Source organism: Rhopilema esculentum, chromosome 7 (genome assembly GCF_057945365.1).
Source record: "Rhopilema esculentum isolate cy_ngs chromosome 7, ASM5794536v1, whole genome shotgun sequence".
Lineage (NCBI taxonomy): Eukaryota > Metazoa > Cnidaria > Scyphozoa > Rhizostomeae > Rhizostomatidae > Rhopilema > Rhopilema esculentum.
This window is the reverse complement of record NC_142821.1, coordinates 3,734,948-3,758,170: the sequence shown is the minus strand read 5'-3', so window position 1 is coordinate 3,758,170 and position 23,223 is coordinate 3,734,948. Positions and strand designations below refer to the sequence as shown.

The following is a 23,223-nucleotide window of genomic DNA, read 5'->3' as shown; positions in this document are numbered from 1 at the left end:
TGACGATAACTGCATTCAAAGTGATCAAACGGAAGTAAAATCATATCTTCGCTATAATCAATGGAATATATCTTCAAAGTATGTAAATATGTACGATCGATTCTGAAAAAAGCTATATAGAAATTGACCTGAAGCCTGAAAATATGTTGCTATAAAACTACACTGACTTCAAGACATGAGCATTGCCAAAACGAGCAATCCGCGGACTAAATAGTTTGTCTACCTTATTTGATTGAGATTTGTTTAGGCTCAAAGTTTGTAGTTGCGTCAAAGATTCAGTCGCAGCCAAACAAGATCAATCAACATGTTCCTTCAAAACCTTCACAAACATAATTTTACTGTTATGTATACTAAACTGGAGCAGCGAATATATTCCAGGCACATTCATAACATCAGTAATGGTCTATGGATATCAGTTGACGCTAAAAAATAAGAGCCAATAACAGAAACAACGATTTGGTTTAACGCTGTGATGAACGAGAGCTCCAATTCCATGTACCATTACAGGTCTTCGAATGTTTCTTGATCTCGCATAATCTTACTGTTAAGCGACACTGAATCTAGTAAGGGTGACAAACCGCATTTTAACGAAACATTGGACCGTCTATTGAAACCAATAAACCAAGTAGCTTTATCGGTCAGGAATGACCAATTTAACCCAGTATCTTTGTAGGATTAAAACGACATACTTCAAATTGCATCTTGAATTCCCTCTTTGCAAAATATCCTGGGTTCGAATTCGTTTATCATCCAGTTTTTATGTTAACCATACTTAACGAAGTCTAATCCAAACAAACTGATAACTAAGCCGATAGACCTCTGACCCTGTTGTCTAGCAAACAACAACAAACCATGTACAAATTACTGATACTCCAGATAACACAGCGTATCCAAGCATTGTTTGCCTCATGAATGATTTATCTAACCGAGAATATCTAAACAGGCCTTGTACAGCAAAATTATGAATCGATTAAATCAACATGGACTAAAACATTGTATATGACAAACGCAATTAAGCTACCCGTGTACTCTAATTAGATCGGTTTGTCATCCTTTCAGAATTCACTCGCACAGGTGCCATTAATCTTTCAATTACAATTTACTAAACAGGTGTTTTACGCCTTTGATATATCGAATAAAACCATTTTCAATGCCCAGTAATAGACTACTGCCGCGAAAACAGGTGGAAGTAGGCAGCCATTTTCAAGCATTCGACACATCTTTGTCAATTTTGAAGGATGAAGAATATCAATGAATCGTTCAATGATTGACACAAAGGATAGCATACCAACGTAAAAACGAAATCACTTTCTACAATCAACAAGCAGAAACAGGTTGCCTTGACACTTTTTCACTCGCATATTACTGCAAAAAAACCGTTACAACAATTTTTTGTATCTTGTTCCCCATCAATTGTTGATCTGTATGACTATTTAAGATTATAATTTAGCTTGAAAATTAACTGGTCACTTAAGAATCCAATAAATAAATGAACAAATTTCAGGGATGATGATATGCCTTTGCAAATTCTGTCATTCTGGTAAGTGGCCTGCCCTTTCTATAGATTTACAACTGTAACAAAGTCATAACTGATGTTTGCATATGTTATTTGTATTTTTGCTGATAGGTGTGGATCACTGAAATCAGCCTGGAATCACTAACACCCAAGTGCAGCAATCTACCATGAGTCATATTGAAAAAGCATCTGGCTCAACTCAGTATATCAATCTAACACATTGGGAGCTTAAAATACTTTTTTACAATTTTCCAGCATTCAATGGGGGATAAGGCTTTACATTTTGCAGCAACCATTTAAAAAGCAAACACTAGCTTAAAAATGGATTTTCAACTCTTAGAAACTCATCCTCACTATTCAAAAGACAAAGCCAATTCGAAAATTAAATCATCAGGGCTAATGGTATAATGTTGTCAACATATGGGTCCACATGTTGTTAACATTTATCAATTTATCAATGGGGAACGATTTATCGGCTACCTAGCTTGATAAGTTGTTGAAAGAAAATTAAGCTTGCCGACAAGGGTTATAATGGAGTGAGAATATTGTACAGTGCCCTAGACATTTTTTAAGGAGCAATTTGTATGTTGCTATGTTAACTTTGGCTTTGTTACAATTGCAGAAATGTCTTCTCTGTGAGTCTTTTGTTTTTGTTTTGAATATGAATTTATTCTTGTTGAAACAGGATATTTTCAAAATTTTGCTAGGTTAAAAGCAAAACCAAGTTAAATTAGTGGTTTTTGCCTCAAACCAAGATATTAACCTAGGGCTTTTACATAACAACCAGAACAAAAGGTACTCCATGATTGATTAAGTTCAAATCAAACTCAGGTTTAGCATCAAACTAAATCTAAATTTAATTGTTTGGTTTTCCTTTTATGTGCTTAAAAGAGTTTATTAGAGCAAATTTAATATTATTAAAAAAATTATAACCAATAAATATGCAAAAGGTTACAGAAAATAAAGCATTGATCAAAAATTGATTGTTTAAATTAAAAAAAGATTGACAGTAAAACAAGAACCTATATATGTATATAGAGCTTGCAAAAATCTTCTCTACTAACCTTTTGATGTTGTGGCTTGTCTGTCTCCAAAATTGACAGACATTGTTCCTTGCTAAATATTTTTCTGCATCAAACATATTTCCACATCCAAATGGCTTTGTAAAGTTATCTAATTGAAAACAAAATATAATTAATAATGCATATTTCTGTTTAGAATTACTGTGTATATTACAAAATATATAAATTACACATTTTGCAACAGTGACAACAACTGCTAGGCATATAACCTGCCATACATTCAGCTTGCCGAAAAGCTGCAAAAATTATAACTTCAAAACAACATTTCAAAATCAACAATTTTCAAATCATTTTGCAGTGCAGTTAACATGACCCAAAATGCCTTATAAAGTAAATGTTTCTTGTAATATAAAAAAGTACTAAATGCGAAAAATTGTCTTTTAACCTGGGAAAACATTATCCTTTGCTCATAAAAGTTCTTTCAAAATTATGCAACAAGTATGATATCACAAAATTGCAATCACTAATGCAATCACTAAGATGGAAAAGAAACAATGATGCAATAAAACTTCATATCTCAATTTGTACTGCAATACATCTAAGCTGAAATGATGTTGACAAGTTCATTCTAAGAAAATATGCCATACTTCAATAGAACTCAACAAACTTTCATTAACAAATTTTCATTCAAAATATTAAAGTTGCATAGAACAAAACCTGGGAAATAGCTACTTTCAGCAAACATAAAGAAATAACATGATCTAGTCCTGGGCCAAAAGCAACCTGTTTTCCTTGCATCAGCACAGCTTTCATCATAGACTAACTAATTTCTTAGAAACATTGGAGAAAGGCCTTTCCCAGAGACGCAGGCTATAGCCCATGCAAACCCTGAGCAGAATAAATTTGCGAGGGCTTTTCTCTGCCTTCACAGTTTTTCAATTAGAGTGTTCTCATTTAATCCATGCAGTTTAGCTCCCCAATGTTTGTACTACTTACCACTAAATATCAGGGTGTCAGTAAGTAAAGAGAAAGAGATCTTACACGTCTATGTGCCTATCACATGTTAACAAACTAATATATTATCTGCTTAAACTTGTAATGGAATAGGAAATGTTTTCACATGAAAGAAATAACATATAGCGTGAATAACGTTACACCATGCTGTCAAATACGAAACAATTTTTGTTCAAGTCACAAAATAAAAACTAGGCATTCCCAAAAAAGCCACATTTGACCAGCAAAACCTAGCAAAACTTTTCTATATTCCAAAAAAAGTTATGTTTTCCTCTTTCTTCTTTTTAAGCCTGGTTTTCACTGGAGTCATAAGGATTGTATCGATCATTAAAAAAATAATTGTTAAGTCTGTGTCGCTTATGTTTTTTATAATCCAAATGAAAATGCCATCATTAAAATGTCTTTAGGGTCGTAAGAATAAAAAATCCTTTGTTGTTATCACAATGTCATAAGCATCATAAGTATCGTAAAAGTAGTGAGATTTCTTATGATTTGAAAAGGGCGCTCTTCCCCCCCTACCCCCCCCCCCCCACTTGTCTGCATGGATACAGCATGGCTGCTACGAATCTGCGTTTGTTCCTGGCAGTATATATTCTAATCAAAAATGAAGGCATCAAAGAAATGCAAGTAAATAAAATATGAGGAAAGAAAGGGTTTTGGATTTCGCAAAATTTTCCAAAGAAGAACTGAGCAAGGTGTTTTGCCAATTTGTAGTCTTTCGAAGGCTTGTCTTACAAGCAGCTGAACTTCATGATAGATGATATTTCCGAGGGAGATAGATCCATTTTGTTTACAGAAAAAGTTTCATGTTAAGGCCAAAGAAAGAAGGAGCAATGTGTGCGGCCTTTGACTGGAATTCTGGAAATTTTGTCACCTAATTCTCAAAACAAAGGAACATCTGGTCATAAGGATCGTAAAAATGAAAATTTTGTTGATCTTTTCGATCCTTATGTCAAAAATTTTAAGAGATAACATCAAGTGCTTAATTATTTTACGATTATGATTCTTGGTATTTTCACTTGATCATAAGGGTCATAAAATCTTAAAATTACGTCTCTTACGATCCTTACGACCCTTATGACTCTAGTGAAAACCAGGCTTTAAGGAGTGGTAATACAAAAGTAAATGGTAGTAATACACACTTAAATGTCTTTTTAAGGTAAATAATGTTTTAAGAATTGGCAAGGTAATGCATTTTTATCTTTGTATATACACAAATGTAAAAAAATTAAAAACAGTTCTGCAAGGGCTAAATAGTCCACGTAGCCAAACCCGCAAGGGTCTTTTATAGCCTGTGTTGTTTTTTTCTTGGAGAGGCCTGATTGCAGGTATGGACTCCAGACTGGAAACTATGTTTCTGCGAGCCTGAAATCACACACTTTTAAGAAATTTGTATTGTTAATAATGTGAAATGTATTCAAAAAGGGATTTTGCGTGGCCAATATGCAAAAGTGCACGGATTTGAGAATTTGAGTGTGCGGGCAATATATTGCAGGCACGCAACAAAGTTTTTAGTCTGGTATGGACTGGAGCTTTTGATTTAGGTGGCAATATTGACAGAGAATACCATTACAATGAGAAAGCAAACGTTGAAACAGTTTCAAGAACAAGAAGAATAGTTAAAGGACTTTTAAAGACTTTTGGAAAGGAAGATCCACGAGGAAAGGGTGGGGGATGGCCAGTCAGATGGATGAGAATTACATCAGATGGACCATTATGTCCTCTAATTGGTCCCTCCTGAGCCCAGCAAAGCAATTCAACAGTGATTCATAAAGCAATGACCACATTAATAGCCTTCAAAGGGCTGCTTTGAAACTCTGAAAACCTAAAATTTTCATAAAAGTTAAAGGGCTGTGTCCTCAAGCCTTGAGTAAATGTTTGAAAGTGCCAAAAATGTCAGACTCTGCAAGACTCTGTAACCTTCATATATATATTTATATATATCTATTTAATATTCTTTCCTTGTCACCTTATGCTCTATAATTCAGTTCTACCTACCTACCATTTATACACTATTGGGCCTTAAGATAAAAAACAAGCACAATCAAACTTAATTGCGTTGTTTTTCGTTATCTCCTCTTCCTGTCTTTCCTATTTTCTAATCAGTTTTTGCACTCAGGTCTCTATGCTTCTCTCTTTCACTTGACAATATAGCAGTAAAGCTTCAAGGAACAACAAACAAAACAACTTACAAGGTTGAAGTTTAGTTTAAATGGAGCTACGATCGTGCTGGCAAAGGAAGCGATGGAAACCAAAGATGGAATTCAACAAATCTGGCTGAGCATTTACAGTGTGGTAAGACTGGGTGACTGGCATTGAAAACCACGTCGACTTGAGATGCCTGGCAGAAAATCTAGTTTCGAAGTGCAGACTAGCCTCTAAAAATACGTTCTGTTTCTCTTTGACAAATGTAGTCCATAACATCCTAGCCCCATCGGCAACGTGGGAGGGACAGCGAATCTACGTCGAAGCTTTTTAATTGATCGATTGTGCCATTACCGCTGGCAAGTTCAAATATCTTTAACCAAAATACAGTCGAGTTTGATAAGCCGAAACAACTTCTATGGTGTTTAACTATGAAAAAGAATAAAATGATTCTTACGTTGACAAGCAATTGCTTTCATCAATTTAGTTCTCTTTGTCCCTAATTTACAAATCTCCAGCAACACGTCGGTTGGCACGAAACCAAAGAAACTAAAATGATAAACATGACCCAGCACGAAAGAGAGACACGGAAGGAATATGAGGCTGTTGGGCCCGAATTGTTGTGGTCAAGTTTTTTAGAAGGTTCACGTGAGCACGTAAATCTTCCTGTGTTTGATTGCATTAACAGGGATCTTGACAGTAAAATGGCAACCAAAAGAGCTCTTCATTTTGTGTTTAAAATTGCTAACAGGAAAGCTACTACAGATTTCTACAGGAATGTCCTCGGAATGAAGGTTTCTGATTTTTTATTTTGAGATCCACAATTTGCCCTCTCACCAATGATTCCAATGAGGTATGGTATGCAAAACGACCAGAGATTATACACACATGGCTATGATTTTAAAATTAAAGAAAGGTTCTTTTTCGTTACTTATAAGATTTTGCAATTGTAATTTTTACATTAGATCTAAATATTATTAATAGAGCACAACACTCTATGCCAGTCACATGACATCGGACACCTAGTCATTTGTTCTTTGTTGATGTTTGATTTAGATAAACTCATTGTATTGATGCATTTAAACATAAACAGCTTACTTCTTGTACTTGAAAGAAGTATTATTACTGACAAACACAGTTAAAAACTTGGTACAAGTCATTTTTGCATCTTGCATTTTAGGATAAAACTTAGTAGATAACCTTAATATTTGATTAAGCTTTTCCTTTGAGCAAACTCCCTCTTAAATGATTCCCCTCTCAAATATGTTTTTAAGTAACCTCCTTACCTTAATAAGCCCTCTTTTTACTACCATAAGTAGAATAAGCCTTTAACTACCCTTGCCTTTGTAATGCTGTTAGATTTTGATCATTTGAAAGAAGCAGCTTAATTGCTCCCAAATTTTTTCAATGCTTCTTGATAAAATTCAATGTTTCTGTATTCAGTTTCATGTTATTTGATTCAAGAAATTTGTAGCCAGGTCATTTTTATCTGGTTTATTTGAGTACAAATTTTGTTGTTTTTCAAATATTATGTATGCCATTTTAAACAAACGCCCTCTCAAGTCAGCTGAGCAAAGCTCCTCTCTTTAACACCTACCAACTTGAGGCTTCTTCAAATTATTAAAGTGATCTAACTATTTGTAGATTCTGAGACATGAGGAGTTTGAAGAAGGTTGCAAAGCAGCTTGCAATGGGTAAGCTGTTTAATCATATTGCACAAGTATATGTAATAACATAGAAACTATAAGGTTGAGCTTTGTCTTCTCAGTATAAAGGCTTGTAATCAGGCTTTGTGTTTCAATTCTCCAAAATCAAAACAATGTCACAGCCATCCTTCACTTTTATTTATCTTCCTGGTATAGATCTGACAAAGGAAAATTATTAACTTGTGTTTTCAACATTTTCTGGTTTAAGGCCATATGATGGAAAATGGAGCAAATCTATGGTTGGATATGGCCCTGAGGATGATCACTTTGTAGTAGAGTTGACATACAACTATGGAATAAAGGAGTATAAAGTTGGAAATGATTTTCAGGTTTCACATTTCTAATTTACCTTGCTTCAAATTATTACATGTTTTTTACTTTGTATAATATTTTACTTGGTTTTATGCTCACTCAGGCCTGGTTATTTGAGGAGAGCCATAGCTCTTGCTCTCTTCCAGGCTCTCCTCAAATGCTAGAGAGGCTACATATTGCTTTCCTAAACTAATCTAAAAATAAAATAGCACTCCTTAAAATCAGTTTTTCCTTTGTTTCTATTCTTGTTCATCAACAAATAGCTCACCTGGAAGTTACTAGGCAAGCTGTTTCATGCTCCCCTGCTAAAGGTCTTATGGCCAGGCCTGCTCACTGCTTAGTTTTGCCATGTTGCTTGGATTTTATAGTTTGATTAGATTTTACAAGTAACCAAGGTATGCTTTGCCATTGTAACAAAAAGTGTATGTTGCTTTTAGCATCATCCACCAACTCAAAATGTAACAAAGCAAATCTCAAGGGCCAGTGCAAAGCAAATCCAATCTTTTGACACCTGTTACCCTCGAGGGTTTCCACCTCAGCTACCCTTATTGATGGTATTTTCAAAAAAATTGTTTGATACCGAGGTTAGGGTCCTTGTAAAGTACAGGCATCAGTTTGCTGGTAGGGAATGTGTATCTAGATCACCAATACCTGATCACAAGTTATTGTTTATTTTATGTCCAACAGGGATTAAGTATTTATTCAACAGACATCATTCCAAATGCTAAAAAGGTTGGATATCAATTTTCTGAAATGGGTGATGACAAGTATTTACTTCAAGCCCCTGATGGATATAAATTTTATGTGTATAACAAAGAAAAAGAAGGATCAGGTAATCATTCCTCCTTAAAAATAAAATTTTTATGATAAAATTCTAAAAGTAAATACTCTTTCTGGTCTTAACTTATCTAGAAGAAATGTTTCAATCCATGTTGTTGATGTTACCTTGTTAGTAATAAATCATGCTATGATGCATAGCACAGGCGGGTTCTAGGTTGCAACAGGGTTTCATGCCTTATGTAAAACAATTGGAGCCACCATAGCATGTACAGCTCTACACACTTACAACATGTACAGCTCTGCCTTGAGCAATATTATGACATGTACAACATTGAGTGTTTTATGACAGACCAGTTGAACAGTGATTTTCTTTAATGATAAATTAGTTTAGTTTTCTTGGGCACTAAATGGTGCAAAATGCTGTTAGAAGAAGCAGTTAATTCAGCCATCTGATCTTGTTGTCTTATTTCATATATTGTATGAAAGTTGCTGGTGATCAACAGTTACCTGATGATTGCATTAAGTGTGAAACTCAAAGTAGTAACAAAGAATCATCTTCTATATACCAAAATTGTAATTTCATAGATACGATGTTTCATATTAAATGTCCTCTTTCTTCATTGGTGTTGAACACCTTTAAACAGCTAATGCTATAATAAAAAAACACACTAGGTATTTTTCAATTGTTCAGTGATAGCATGTTGAATTTTTCTCATCCATACAGACCCAGTAAAGATGATCAGTTTAGGTGTTTCAAACCTACAAAAGTCTATTGGTATGAAGTTTCTTAATACCTGATATTTGTTAGTTTAATAATGCAGACACTTTTTAAGATCACCTTGTATCAGTAATAGATGTGGACAGTTGAAGTATTGGCAAAAAAGCTTTTAAGCTTCTCCTATTTATCATTCTCATCTCTAAGGAGCATAATTTTTCATCATAAATTTCTAAGTCACTTTTTCCTTGAAAATATATACAATCACTTCTGGTAGAGACATCCTTAAACAAAAAATAAAATCTACAACTCCCTTTTTCTCATTACCCTAATGGTTTTGAGATTGTTACAAGAGTGAGCAGAAATTCTGTATTCTTCCATGTAATATTTGTAACGAATTTCAGAGGTGCTCAAGTTATATTTGTTCACATATTGTACAAGCTTTAAAGTGCTTTTTTATTGTACTTTATACAGTTTATACAGTTATTACAATTTTTGTAGAAACTTGAATTCCTGCATTATAGGTTACAACAACTTGAATTTTGCATTATAGGTTACAACAACTTGAATTTTGCATTATAGTTTTCAGTTACTGTCACTGGATAATAGAAATATTGTTTAAATTGTGTTCTTTCAGATTACTGGAATGGTATCCTGGGAATGAATATTATTAACAAATCAGACAAGAATGCTGTATTAAATTTTAGTGACCAGCAGGTAATCATTATTCTACAGTCTAACTGGTCATTATGCCATAAAATTGGTAGGTTGTTCCTGTACATGGCAAAAATTGCACAAAGATGATGTAATTAATTCTTTTTGGAGAGGTTGCAACATATACTTTTCAGAAACAAAATGCCTGTTTTCAATTTGCATATGATCTTTTGATTGTGATAGTCTCTTAGTTGTGACAGCAATTATAATTGACCACAAGTAATTCTACTTTGCAACTTTCTCTATGTGTGATCAGCAGAGTCACATTTAATGCAAAGCTTGGGCATGGTAAATTTGCTACTTGTCAGAACATATGCAAATTGAAAGTCTTTGTCAAGGAGACACTAAGTTTGAATTTTTAGCAATTTCTTGTACCATTTATTAAAACACTTGATTTTAACAGTTGAGAAAACGATTATGTAATATGCTTCAGTCAATTTGCAATCCTATTAGATTTATTGATATGAAATTTTTATTTCAGTGTAGTCTTGAACTTATTCAACTTGAAGGACCAGTGGATCATGCTACAGCCTTTGGCAGAATTGCCTTTTCTTGTGTCAGCAAAGACCTTCCAGCAATTGAGCAAAAAGCAAAAGATAGTGGAAACACCATATTAACACCCCTTGTGAGTTTGGATACTCCAGGGAAAGCAACAGTACAAGTTGTCATTTTGGCTGATCCAGTAAGCTTGGATTTTTGTGCCTAAGGATATATACTTGTTAAGTATAATACCCTGAAAAATTGCGTGTGATGCTGTACAAAAGGATAAACTAAGAATTTTATGCTTACATACTTCTGAAACATGGTATGCTTTTAGGCATATTAAATGAGAGTATTGGGCTCCAATTAACACTACCCTATCAAAAGTATTTCACCACCTGGTTCAAAATGGTGGCTTTTTATTCACTTTTCAACAATACCGAACAATTGAATGCATGAATATTTTAGAAAAGGCCTTTTGTTTATATTGTGTGAATAAAGAAAAGGTCACAATAGCAGTCTGCTATATTGGCTGGGAATTCTTTAAAATCTTTCTAATGTCATAGAAAACATAGTTACAAAGGTATTAATGTCTGAGAAAGTTTTTATGTGTAGGAATATAGACCATACTTAAAGGAAAAAATTGTCAAATGAGATGAGAGTTGGAAAAACATATTTATGGGAAAGTGGACTTTCATTATCAAAAATTTCCTGAGCGAGTTAGGTGCAGGCACACAACAGGTGAAAGAAATCAAAATTGTTTTCTTGATAGTTTTTCAGTAACAAAAAACCATGAAGTGGGCAACCAAGAAATATTAATTCTTGAGGGGAGACAAGTTGTTTGTTGCACTTCACGTTGTTAAAGACATACTTAAAGACACTAAAAGACATACTTGCATCATAGGATGGACATGAAATCTGCTTTGTTGGAGATGAAGCATTCAGAGAGCTGTCTCAGCCAGACCCAGCAGGAGATCATTTAATCAATGAGGTGTGTATTCAATATTGTTACATTTACGTTATTGTTTAGTTGCCTTATTTTGGTGGTTTTTATCTGAGGGCTTAAAACTCCATGAAAAATAATATTATGAGACCATATTGCTGGTAAATGAGTGGAGTAATTTGAATCAAATTTGCAGGAATTACAGCCTGGCCTTGTGTATTTTTGTAGATGAGCTGTGAATCGCTCCTCTCATTTGCTGAGGCAAGCTAAATCAGTAATGCATAGAATGCAATCGACAGATGGCTTAAGCCCCTTTAGTATCTATCAATTACCTTTACATAGCCTTTAAATCAAGGAGTATGCTGTATTACTTCTTTCAATTTATATTTGCTTTAACTGTGGCTCAGGTGCTCTTTTACTTGAATGATTTAACAAATGGACTCTTTCAGTTCCATATAAAGCTTACACAACACAAATAACAATTCTCTTGCATAACAATCTTTTTGTTGTACAGAATTCAAAAATGGCTTGGAAAAGCAAATTTTGAAACAAACTTAAGTTATTTGTCTAGCACTCTTCAGAGTATTAAACAGAAAACTCTACGCTAGGAAAAGACCTAGTTGTGGATCGAAATAAGCCAATTAGAAAACGCAAGCACATGACTGTTGGGGTTGCCCAATCAATGCCGCTTTCCTATTGAAAATGTTACCAATGGAGTCCTAAGATGAAAACGAACTCATTCTGTTGTCTACACAAAAGCATTTTGTCATATTTATTTAGTAGATACATTCATAAACTTCTAGATGCAACAATGATCAGGCTTTGCCAGTCTGAAAAATGTCGCTGTTATAGTTTTTCCCACAATCTGGGTTTTCCAGTAAATGCTGCTCAATAATGGAATTGCAAGTTTTAGTCGTAGTTTTTTATCTGCAAGACCGAGTAGGCTGTTCTATTTGAGGTAGAGTTTTGTTTCTAATGCTGGAAGGGACCTGCCGTTTTATTCTATTCCCCAATCCACAATTCTCAGCAATTTCTTCGACTTTCCTACCAAGAATATGTCTGTTTTAATAAGATTGAAAGGTTCTAAGCTCTACAAACGTACCTTTTGCTCCACTATAATTTGCCAAATAGACTGAAGTTTTTGACCACCACAACAAAAACCACCTGATAGGCAAACAATTAATTGCAAAATATCCAATGATGGGATAAATTGCTGTTAGAAAAAAATTACCCTTTGTAAGTTTTTAAAGGTTCTTTGAATAAGAAAAGGGCAAATGAATGAAAATATTAGGGGAGCTTTTTTCCTTCATGTTCTGTTTAGGAGAGCAATGCACAGCTCACCTCAAGTTGCAAGGGGAGCGTGAAGACGAGCGCAAGCTATCGCTCGCCTCAAAAGGCCAGGCCTGGTTACAGTGTTAATAATCTTGTCATATGCCGTTATTAACCAATAGAAAATAATTCTCAATCAATATTTTTATATTTTTTGTATCAATCAACAGGCCATCGAGAAAGACAAAAGTGATGAGTGGTTTGCCAAGAAAAAAACAGGACAGTAAAATACAAAAATTTGCATACCATTTGTTATCTAGCTGACTTTTTTGCTTTTTCTAAGGAAACTAAAATTGATATCATGGACATTTCACAAAATGAAAGATAAATAATTAATCCCAATGTTTCTTAGAAGCATTTGGCTCCTTATTTAATTCAAATTCATACCATTTTAACTTTTCAATGTCATCTATACATGACTCTTCTTTGTAAAGGTATCTTTTACAAACAAACTTTGTGGCCTTTTGTATAAAGCTTAAACATTTGATAGCCCTTATATATAGAAGGGTTTTCAAATTTGCTGCTAAATACTAACAGCACTTGGTATTGCATGCAAATAACATGTTTTATCAAAAAACATGCACTAGGAATCCTCTAATTATCAGAGATTTATATAAAGAGTAACTTGGTGGTTCTGTCATTCCAAACTATGGAGAATTCCTTATAATAATTATTATGTCCTTGAATTTCATCTCTGTATCTCTGTTATGAATTCAAAATATGTTATTATTTTATTGAGGGTAACAGTGTATGGAATGATTGAATGTAGATCTGTGGCTGTCGTGAGAAAGTCAAACTTGTTGTAGGATAAAATGTAACAAAAGTTAAATTGGCTGGTACAGAAAGAAGCTTTTCAGAATAATAGAGGTTGATAAAACATTGAATAATGGGTGGGAAATCAAATTGAACTCCTACTTCTGAATTTTACAACAGCTTAGCTATCATTGGCAGAAATATGAGGGGTGAGGGGGGCAGTCACCCACCCCCAACCCCCAATACTTTGGAGGGCTATGATCTTTTGTTTCAAAGCAATAGGAAATTGTGACATCATCTTATAAAAACAATAGGCTTGCCCCCCAAAATTTGAAATTGTGATGTTTTGTAGGCTTAAAACATGAGGAATAACCATCAACGCCAGAAGCATTGTGCAATTTTATATACTGTTTTATCTTGCACTTGCACTAGGGCTTATGCAGCAATTATGGTGTAGCTAAGTTTGGAAATTTTAATCTAGAGTTTCAATATGCAGGCTCTAATCCAGATCAGATACAGATGGAATAAAAAAATTGATTTTAGCATTTTAAAAACATAGTTATTCAATATTAAAAGGATAAAATATTCAATTGTATTAACCAGATTTACTTTCTGTTGAAATCTTTTATTCAGCCTGCCTCAAAACTTTATTGTTTGTTTTATTCTTTATCAAATGAAATAATTACATTGAGATATAAGCCACTAATAAGAATAAACTTAACTTAAAGTAAATTCATAACTCTTTGTTTGCCATTTGGGATTGGAAATGTTCATTGCATCCATCATTGTTTTTTCAAGAAATGTAACTTGATTCTCATTATCAACCAAAATGATGGTTATTGTCCTGAAACATAAAATATAAATGTTTTGGTGGTTTAGGTAGATAAAAAAGAGTCATGGAAGGTGATCAAGCACTTGAGAATCTTGAAGAAGACAAAAAGGCATGCCGTGAGACCTAGGAAAATGCATTGAGATATACTGAGTGAAAGCAGATGTGAACAGAATGAGATTAAGAAAAAAGACTGCTGATAGTCTTTGGTAGAATTAGAGTTAACATGGGGGTGTGAGGTTAGCCCTGGTAGATAGAGACAAAATCCATTGTAAATTGAACTAGGAATGATGATGGGATGATGATGGTACAAGTACCAAATTAAATGCAATTTGATAAATTCTAAAGCCTTTACACCTTGTGCCATACATAGTCTTGGGTACAGAAACAAATATAGCACTGAGTGGCACTGCTATTTCTTCATCCAGATGCAGGTCTGATCCACCATGATCTGGGTAATTTCTATATATGAAAAAAAATAAAAGATCCACTGATGCGAGGTATTTTTTGGGAAAGCCCTACAACCATTACAATTATGTTTTGTATTGTCTTGATTGACTAGAAAACACTTCAAATTACTGGGAGCAAAATATTTCTTTTCCAGAAAAACTGCATTTAAAGCCAGTGTAGTCTTCCAAATTTCGATCTGGCAAATATCTGTCATTGCCTAAGTCACCAGGCAGTCTGTCATGCTAAATAGGCATCCCCTGTAGGGGGTCCTTCACATTTGGTGTGATCACTATAGTTTCATGTGGTTTTGGCCAAAACTGTTTACAACTTCCCCTTGACAAAATTTACCACAAGGTAATTACATTTGAAAAAATCTTAGGCCCACCAAATATTGTGACAAGTATTAGGTACACATATCATCATAACTTGGTGCTTTTAAAGGCAGTGTGTCGCGCTGTTCATTAGCAATTGATTGTTGAATTTCAAGGGTCCTCAAAATTAGAGAAGCGTGACAAGTTATATAACTGATCAATAGCAAGTAAAAGACATCTTTTGTTACGAAATGAAAACTCACTGTTTCAAAAAACTAATGACTGGCATGACATACTGCCTTTAATGATTCTCTGTATTCCAGAGCAGGATATAATTACTTTCTTAAAAATCCATTCTATTTGATTTATTTCACTGGCTTTGAAGTTTGCTGCAGTTTCTTCGTAAACAACTTACATTTCACCATTTTCCATCAACTCAAGCAGTTTTTGTATAAGCTCCTCTTTTTCAAAATCATTGCTAACAATTTCTTCAAATTTCCTTTTGCCCTTCTGAACTTTCGTCCAAGAACAATTCAGTTCTGCATTACTTAATCCATGAACACCTATGAAAATTATAGAATTATTTGCTGAAAATGAAATGCACTTATCTGGAAATGTCCTTAAAAGTGACCCTGAAAATGTCACTTTTTTTCTTAATTGGAAGTGTCACTTTATAACAACTAGAAAAGTGTGCTTCAATGTTGTAGTTTTTCTCCTCTCTACTATCTCTCTTGAAACAATTTTGCAATCATGCTCATACTAAAAACAGAAAAGCCAAAAAATTATTTTCAGGAATTATCATCATAATTTTAAAATAATTGGATATTGAATGAAAAGCTTTGATATTTAGATTTAAAACAAAAGCTTTTGTGGAAAGCTGTTTTGGGAAAAACAAAGGAGGGCATGGTCCTGAACAAGAACTGTCTACAACCTCCCAAAATCTACAAAACCCTAAAACAAGTTATGTTGATAATTTGATATCCACAAATGGAGTTAGATACCTGGCTCCAGTTCAAAATCCTTCTCGGTCATCTTAACTGCATTTGATCCATAATAGAAATTGAATCCAGAATTCTTTGTAAAGTTCCCTAGTAAAATGTTGTAGGGGGAGTATTCTTTCTCAGAAGCCATTAATTCATGCACATATGATTGTGGGTGCCGATTCTCTGTGAGATAATTGACCACAATTTGTCCTCTTGGTTTTAGTACTCCGCTGGCATTTTCCTGCAAATAATCTGCCTTGCTCCGATAATTCGTTAACATACCAACTTTGCCATTCCTTGACATTCCAAGCCATGTGCCACCCTCTTTCCCTTTCGTAAGATCCTGTCCTAGTGATGGAGAAGAATCGTCATCAGTCACGAACAACAGGACTAGAAGTCCCCTATACGGAATCTTTGATTTTCAAATCACTAAGCAAAAAACATAAAGGTACATTTTTGCCGGGTAAATTTAAATTATCTGCTAGCAGGGCAACAACGTCTCACCTCCAATCACGTGTTCTTGGTTTTCCCAGAAATCTGCAGGTTTAGACGGACGATGAAAAAATTCATCTCGGTTTGCTGCAAGAATGAGCCAATATTTTGATTTTTGCAGGTTAGGGCTCTTCAAGAATTGCAGGAATACTATGCACATATCAAAGTTGGCAATTAACCAATACTGGCTTACAAGAGCTCCAGACTGGAAACTTTGCTTCTTGCGCGGGCAAGTTTATTTTGAAAATTTGAGACTGCGCGCCTGAAATCATGCACTCTTAGTTATTTTTATTGTTAATAATGTTAAATCCTATTGTCAAGGGATCTAGGGGATTTTGCGCGGCCAATATGCAAAAGCGCGCAAATGTGTGCGCGGGCAATATATTGCGGGCGCGCAGCAAAGTTTCCAGTCTGGCAAGAGCTGCCCTTTTACCTTTGCTAGGCCACAAAACCTCGTTTTCATTTTGCGGGAAAATTATGCGGATATTGCTGTCCTATAGTAGATAGTAGATTGCTAGTTGATAGGTACGAAAACCGCAAAACGACGACAGCACTCAAATGTAATATGAAGAAAAATTGCTGACCTAAACTATTTTCCTTCATAGTTTTCGGTTACAAAATTTAAGTTACATATTCAGGCTGGCAAATATGGTGGACTTCCTAGCATTAGTCTTTCTAACATCTAAAATTTCTAGCGTTCTAAAAAACTTTGGGCAGATTTATAAAATTCCAGCTGAAGCGTGGCTGAGCATACCAACTTGGTTACAATCAAGCACCGACCAAAGAGATTGGTGTCTCATCCATTAGCTTGCAAACTGTGACAAGTTTACAAACCGTTTTTTGGAAACAAACTGGGTCTGGTTGGCCAATTTAGAACTTTCGGATGATTAACTAACTCTCTAGATTAACCATTTGTAATATTTCAAGATTTAAAAGAAAAAATCCTGTCTAAATATGATAAAATGTTAATCGCATTAATGGTAGGCAAATATCTGCCTAAATAGCCCCCCCCCCCCTGCACTTCGTCGCTGTTCAGGAGATTCTAAATCCTCAGTACACGAGATAGCTGAACGAAAAATGGGTCCGTTTTTTAGCGACCTGTTCTTGAGCAAACTGATCTATAATGATTATACACATGTTCTGGTAAATATAAATCTATTTGACTCCAAATTTTAAACGATCAATTAGAAATGCACATCAAGTAATATTTACAAAAGAAATAACGCAGTGTTTTATTTACAATTTTAAATCTCGAGAAAATCTAAATGAAAGTTTATCGATCTCCTTTGTGCTAGAGATCTTGTTTGATCCTCTCAATAGAGTGAAGCCTATATAGCTGATTAGCAAGGGTTCGCCAGGATTCTTTGTTAATCAGCTATAGAAAGTATACGAAAAGTACCTGCATTGAATAGACGCTGTAATGAAAAACTTCCAATAAACGAACGTTTTTAAAACTAATTAACAAAAAGAGATTCTTTGAGGGTCCAAATCTGGTTTAAAACGACAAAATAACCCTCATAACGCGGGTGCATGAGTTCGTAAAAAGTGGATGCACTTCTGCAACGAAGAAAAAAGCGATCAAAACCATATAAGCAGTTTTGAATGCGTTTGGAACAGCATTTGAGTTCCTTTTCATTTTCAGGACTGGGAGGACAAACAACGAAGTTGCTGGCATCTTTCAAATTACAATGAAGTCCATTCACTTCTTAGTATTTTCAATGACCAAATGAAATCAACCTGCATTCTCTTCGTGCTTGTAAAAGACTTTGCTTCATTTAACAGAGAGGAAAATATGACCTCATTCATCAGCAACTTCTTCGCCGACATCTTCATCTGGACAACACTATTGATGAAAAAAGACAAACTCTCATTTCCCTTAATAATACGAAACATATAGTAAACACTAATGACTATTTCATATTTATCGAGGTCTGTCTTAAAGTATTTTCAGTATTTTGTTCCACATTTGTTGTCAGCAAAGCCAAACAATGTTTTTACAATCCTTTGGCTATATAATTATAAAATACAACAAGAAATTCTTTGGAACTACCCTTAAAGGAAAACCATTTTTTAATAAGAATTTACAACATACCAAAAATTCGACAAAACAGATCTGCCTGTCATCAGTCACGATCATGTACTGCATGGACAAAAAACCACGTTTATCCATCCGAATAGAAATTTTAGTTGACAAGCTAAGTGCCTTTGTCGATGGTTTCAACAGCGTTGTTTTGTATCTGAAGAAAATGAATCACAACAGCCATTGAACAATACCCTACAAACTCGACAGTAATTAAATGACTGAATCAATAATTAAATCATAATTTCTAAGATCCTTACGTCAAAAAACTTTTTAAAAAAAACCAGTTTGTAAGAATCTTAGCACAAGACACTTCTAAAATCTAAAACAATTGCAGTTAAAAAAATGAAATAATTTCTGTGACAAAAATAAAGAAACTTGCCATGTTGTCATTGATTTTTTAGCTTTTAATTTCGTATTCATTGGTAAACGTATTCATTATTCATAATCAGGCACCTAAATAACAGGAGGCGTAGGGGCGCGATGCCCCCTTAAAGTTTGGAAAATCCATTACTGTTTACTTGGACTTATTTTCTTAAGACAAAACTTGTGAATTTTATATTTTAGGAATTCGGGATTTTAAATGTAAACATTTTAAATCTTATTAAAATTCACAGGGTGGAGCAGACCCATCCACTAATATTTTTCTATTGTGAAGCCCTTCTCCACTGGATCTCAAATTGCACCATTGCACCGTTTGTTTTCTTTTTGACGGGAGTTGAATTGAATTATTTTGAACAGGGAAGGTGAATTTCCAGAAAAAAAGCCGGAAACTTTAAAAAAAGTATTGAGCCTACAGATTTGAAAAAATAATACCCTGTTTTGATCAGAAAAAATCTAAGTGGGAATTTTTTAAGATATTACGAGTAGTTAATTCAATATAAAATAGGGAACTTTCAGTGATAGGAATTCTCAACACTTATTATAAAAATGAGTGTATGCTAAGCCTATGCTAGTTGTTTGTGAAGGTCCTTAATTCTTTATCATAAATTGCTATGATAAATCTGCTGAGGAGCCAGAAAACATTGCAGAAGCAGCAGCAGAAGTATTTGATCAAAGAAGAGTGCTTCATCTTATGTAAAGTTGGAATTTTTATCATTCCAAAAACCCCCAAAATTAACCACTTGTTTTCGTCCCTGTTCAAAATAATTGCTTTCTGTTACTATTTTAAAATTTATTTTCTTTGTAAACAACAAAGAAATGAAGAAACTTTTAAAAATAACTTAGAGTCAAATATTATAAAAGTGTAATGAAAAAGTAATGGCATTTTGAATTTTCAAAGTTTTTTGAAACAGTGACAAGGTAAAATTAAAACAGCATGTCCATGTCAAAGGGGAAAAATTGATAACACAATGCTACATCAAGGATATTTTTGCAGAAAAAAATAGGTGGCATTAAGAACAACTTTTATAAAAAATCAAGCCTTTTGTTTAGGCAATAGATCAAAATTTTCACCTGTTAGTTTGTGTTTTGTTACATTCAAAGACCTCGACAAGGTCTGAATCTTTGGGATAGTCAGCCTGAAAAAGAGTTCAATGATTAGATACGTACAAACTTTGTACATTTCTAACAGCAAACACCAGTGTTACATTTAGCAATGCATTCAACTTTCAATTAAGAATCAAGCACACAAAACAACAAATTTGGCTTAAATATGGCTTTAAGTGCTACCCAGCTGGGTTTTTATGGTGAACCTAAAATGCTAAAAGAGTGATATGTCATAGCATTCAACCTCAGCTGAATTCATTTTTGAGGCAGTTATAACCTTTATTTGTTTCCTTTTTTAGCCAATTAACAATCTCAAAAAGGTTGAGAAACTTGTTGGTAGACTGCTTATGGCCAAACAGTCAATGGATAAAAAATACAATAATTATCAAATAACAAATAAATGTAAATAATGTAACTTACATGACTACTGCCAGCATATCCATAAGTTGATATTCTGAAATATGGTGCATCAGGAGACATTAGTATTTCAATAAAATCACTTGTCATATCTAGCTCTGCAAATGCATCTTTAAGGGCATCAGACTGTGGGAAAATATTACATGCAAATAACATCATTTGAGATAACACCTGATAAAAAAATTTTAGTATCAAACAATTCATTTCCTATGATTCAGTGGGAAAATGCAAAATTCAATGATTTCTTTATGAAGTAAATACAGCAAATAAATGCAAGATATAGCAGAATGAAAAAAAACAGTAAAAGAATTGGAGCCAGATTGTTGAGAATTTTTTTTTAAAAAACATGTGCAGAAATGACCAGAAGAGCCCTCCAGCTTCCACTAAATTGCCATTTAAAACATATCTTTAGTGCTTTTGCCCCCCCCCCTATGAACAATGACTTTCTGCCTCTTGAATTGGCTGTTGTTTGTCAGGTTGACAAAACACATATTTTAGCAATATTATATGCCTTGACTAAGAAACAAAAATTCGAATAAATACCTTCATAATAATTTTGTTTTCAACATCTTCACCAGAAAAATCAAACTCAAGAAGATCATCAGGTTCTTGTGTCTTTATACTACAGTCAGTCAAAATGCCAGCATCTTCAACTAGCCTGTGATGTGATGGAATTGGTAAAATAAACCAAGATAATATAACTGGTAAACCAGCTTCTATATGCGTGGAGAAGTGAACAGCATGCTACATTGTTTTTCTACGTTTGCATTAAATATGTTAGGTGTGATAACTAAATTGTTGTCATATAGTGTTTAAAGGATAAATGCAAAATAAGTCTATACTGTATTTTGCATTACAAAAAAACTCAATAATGATAATGATGCCATGTATATAAAACAAGATGTAGCCTTAAAAATTTAGTCACATAGCGACATAAAACCACCTTCAAACAAGCAGATTCTTATGATGATTCCAGTGGTCTTTTATAGAAAAAAATTATTATTACTGGAATACCAATAATAAAACTCCAAACTGCTTCAACACTCATACTTACATAAGCTTAAGTGGTGACCCGTGGCCCCCATAACACATCTTCAAGGCAGTGAAGGAACAAGAATCTTTACTGCTTCCAAATATATTCAAGCACTCCTTGATTAAATATAATGCATATTTATAAGTAATGGAATTCATCTCATATTTCACAATTGAAATAATTTAACTGAATAATGCCATAACATACAAATGAGCTAAAGAATTCCAGCTTGACTCCAAATGTTATGAATGATATGAAAAAATTTTCATTGAGGCTGGAAAGGCTAACACAGTAATGAGATTCTAAATACATTGTGGATTACGTAAGGAACAAGCTTTGATGACAACAAACAAAGGAGGCTCCATCATAATATAAAAAGAAAAAGATTTGTGCACAAATTCTGCAGTCATTCAGTGATCTGTGTTTCTAAAGAGACCTTAAATCACTTACTAGCATAACATTAAGATTTAATGTGAAAACAGCATTTTCATCCTTGAATGAATATTCCTGAAATATAGATGACTGGACAAAAGCACTGGCTTGTATATATTTGCTATCTTCCACTGTTATCGTTAGACCATCCTCTGACAAAAAGACATTTGCTACCTGAAAAAGTATAAAACAGGCTTCTACTTAGCAAATAATATTATAATATACCAATTTTCGAGGAAATAAAGAGACTGGCCATTTGATTGGTCCATTTTTAAAAGGGGTGCAATTTTATTTATGTGGCTTAATAATTGGTAAATGTTTTAGCTAACCTTGCTTCTATTTTAATAGCTAAACTACATGGGAAGGATAAGCTGGGTTTTGATTGGCTTTTATTACTGTTCATCTTATAGAGTCAAAAACAGTTGTTATTTCATGACTAACTAACAGATGAAATGTAACAAAATATTTGTATATTATTGATAAATGTGATGGCTGCATGCATCTTGAAGTTTTCAAAAGTTTGAATGGCACATCGCCACACGCCTTTCAAAACTACTTCACTAGAGTAAAACACAGACAGTGTACTCGTGCCAATGCAAAAAATATTGTTTTGCCCAAAGCACAATGGGAAGCAGGCAAAAAGGCCTTTTACTTTCGAAGAGCAAAGACTTTTAATAACAAAATGAAGTGTAAAACTTCAATTTGAAGATTTAGGACTTTTTGTCAAAATTTTACCTTTGACTTTTAAGATTTCATTTTCATCATGTATATAATTTTAATTTCGATAATCCATGTATATTTTAGACAGGTCCTTTACTGATAACAGCACGTTGTTGCTGACCAATTTAACCTGTATAAATCTGATATTATTATTATTATTATTATCATTATTTTTATGCATGTTTACTGTTTATCTCCTTGCTCTATTGCCAACGAGCATTGGCCTTACAGCATTTTTTGGTTCAATTTTTACTTATGAGCATATCAAAACTGGATTATATCTTTATAATACCATAAGAGGGGAGTGTAGTGAACTGGTGTAATATAGTAAATATATTAATAGAATACGATCTACTATTTATTTTTTTTAAATTGTTGATAATAAAATGAAAATGCATATATCTAAAAACTTACATCTTTGAAGTTAATCGCCTTTAAAACATTTGTAAGATTCCTGGCGTTATCCATTCTGGCAACAAAGACATACTTGTCACCTTCGTCAGATTCCTCTGATTCTTGAGACATGCTTCTATCTGGCACGGGCAATGCTAGTTAGGCC

General features: G+C 33.9%; 4 protein-coding genes across 8 annotated transcripts in view; 1 reads left to right on the top strand and 3 right to left on the bottom strand.

Annotated features, from left to right (window-relative positions):
* The window catches only part of LOC135683735 (calcium/calmodulin-dependent protein kinase kinase 1), a 28,897-nt gene extending 22,618 nt beyond the window's left edge, over positions 1 to 6,279 (bottom strand). Inside the window, exons 1-2 of one of the 5 annotated variants that reach the window (XM_065199080.2) lie at positions 6,155 to 6,279; positions 2,581 to 2,689 (exon numbers count right to left, since the gene is read on the bottom strand). In XM_065199080.2, coding sequence (XP_065055152.2) covers positions 2,581 to 2,623 — 43 coding nt within the window. In that variant the 5' untranslated portion in view covers positions 2,624 to 2,689; positions 6,155 to 6,279. The other 4 variants (XM_065199081.2, XM_065199083.2, XM_065199082.2 and 1 more) reach the window with 4 other exon arrangements.
* A 21-nt stretch (positions 6,280 to 6,300) lies between these two features.
* On the top strand, positions 6,301 to 18,338 carry LOC135683741 (glyoxalase domain-containing protein 4). The gene is made up of 9 exons (XM_065199089.2): positions 6,301 to 6,491; positions 7,342 to 7,391; positions 7,612 to 7,732; positions 8,403 to 8,547; positions 9,220 to 9,270; positions 9,848 to 9,927; positions 10,406 to 10,606; positions 11,309 to 11,395; positions 12,847 to 18,338. Exons 1-9 carry the CDS (start codon positions 6,402 to 6,404, stop codon positions 12,901 to 12,903), a joined length of 882 nt encoding a protein of 293 aa, XP_065055161.1. The 5' UTR covers positions 6,301 to 6,401; the 3' UTR covers positions 12,904 to 18,338.
* On the bottom strand, positions 13,952 to 16,654 carry LOC135683743 (transport and Golgi organization 2 homolog). The gene is made up of 5 exons (XM_065199091.2): positions 16,507 to 16,654; positions 16,021 to 16,350; positions 15,435 to 15,582; positions 14,616 to 14,720; positions 13,952 to 14,273 (listed from the first exon to the last, which is right to left on the bottom strand). The coding sequence occupies exons 1-5, from the start codon at positions 16,652 to 16,654 to the stop codon at positions 14,147 to 14,149; spliced, it is 858 nt and encodes a 285-aa protein (XP_065055163.2). The 3' UTR covers positions 13,952 to 14,146.
* LOC135683742 (cell cycle checkpoint protein RAD1) lies at positions 18,198 to 23,210 on the bottom strand. The gene is made up of 8 exons (XM_065199090.2): positions 23,079 to 23,210; positions 21,963 to 22,118; positions 21,534 to 21,628; positions 21,023 to 21,137; positions 20,483 to 20,605; positions 20,030 to 20,094; positions 18,587 to 18,731; positions 18,198 to 18,337 (listed from the first exon to the last, which is right to left on the bottom strand). Exons 1-8 carry the CDS (start codon positions 23,187 to 23,189, stop codon positions 18,293 to 18,295), a joined length of 855 nt encoding a protein of 284 aa, XP_065055162.2. The 5' UTR covers positions 23,190 to 23,210; the 3' UTR covers positions 18,198 to 18,292.
* Between the last annotated feature and the right edge of the window lie 13 nt (positions 23,211 to 23,223).

Excerpts from the sequence above, each read along its gene's own strand:
- LOC135683741 (XM_065199089.2), top strand. The coding sequence starts at position 6,402 with ATGGCAACCAAAAGAGCTCTTCATTTTGTGTTTAAAATTGCTAACAGG. Across the intron at positions 10,607-11,308 it reads TTGTCATTTTGGCTGATCCA|GATGGACATGAAATCTGCTT; the intron begins GTAAGCTTGGAT and ends CTTGCATCATAG. Across the intron at positions 11,396-12,846 it reads GAGATCATTTAATCAATGAG|GCCATCGAGAAAGACAAAAG; the intron begins GTGTGTATTCAA and ends ATCAATCAACAG.
- LOC135683743 (XM_065199091.2), bottom strand. The coding sequence starts at position 16,654 with ATGTGCATAGTATTCCTGCAATTCTTGAAGAGCCCTAACCTGCAAAAA. Across the intron at positions 16,351-16,506 it reads CCAAGAACACGTGATTGGAG|GACAGGATCTTACGAAAGGG; the intron begins GTGAGACGTTGT and ends CTCCATCACTAG. Across the intron at positions 14,274-14,615 it reads AAGACTATGTATGGCACAAG|GACAATAACCATCATTTTGG; the intron begins GTGTAAAGGCTT and ends TTTATGTTTCAG.
- LOC135683742 (XM_065199090.2), bottom strand. The coding sequence starts at position 23,189 with ATGTCTCAAGAATCAGAGGAATCTGACGAAGGTGACAAGTATGTCTTT. Across the intron at positions 21,629-21,962 it reads TAAATCTTAATGTTATGCTA|GAGTGCTTGAATATATTTGG; the intron begins GTAAGTGATTTA and ends TATTTAATCAAG. Across the intron at positions 20,606-21,022 it reads AAAACAAAATTATTATGAAG|TCTGATGCCCTTAAAGATGC; the intron begins GTATTTATTCGA and ends ATTTTCCCACAG.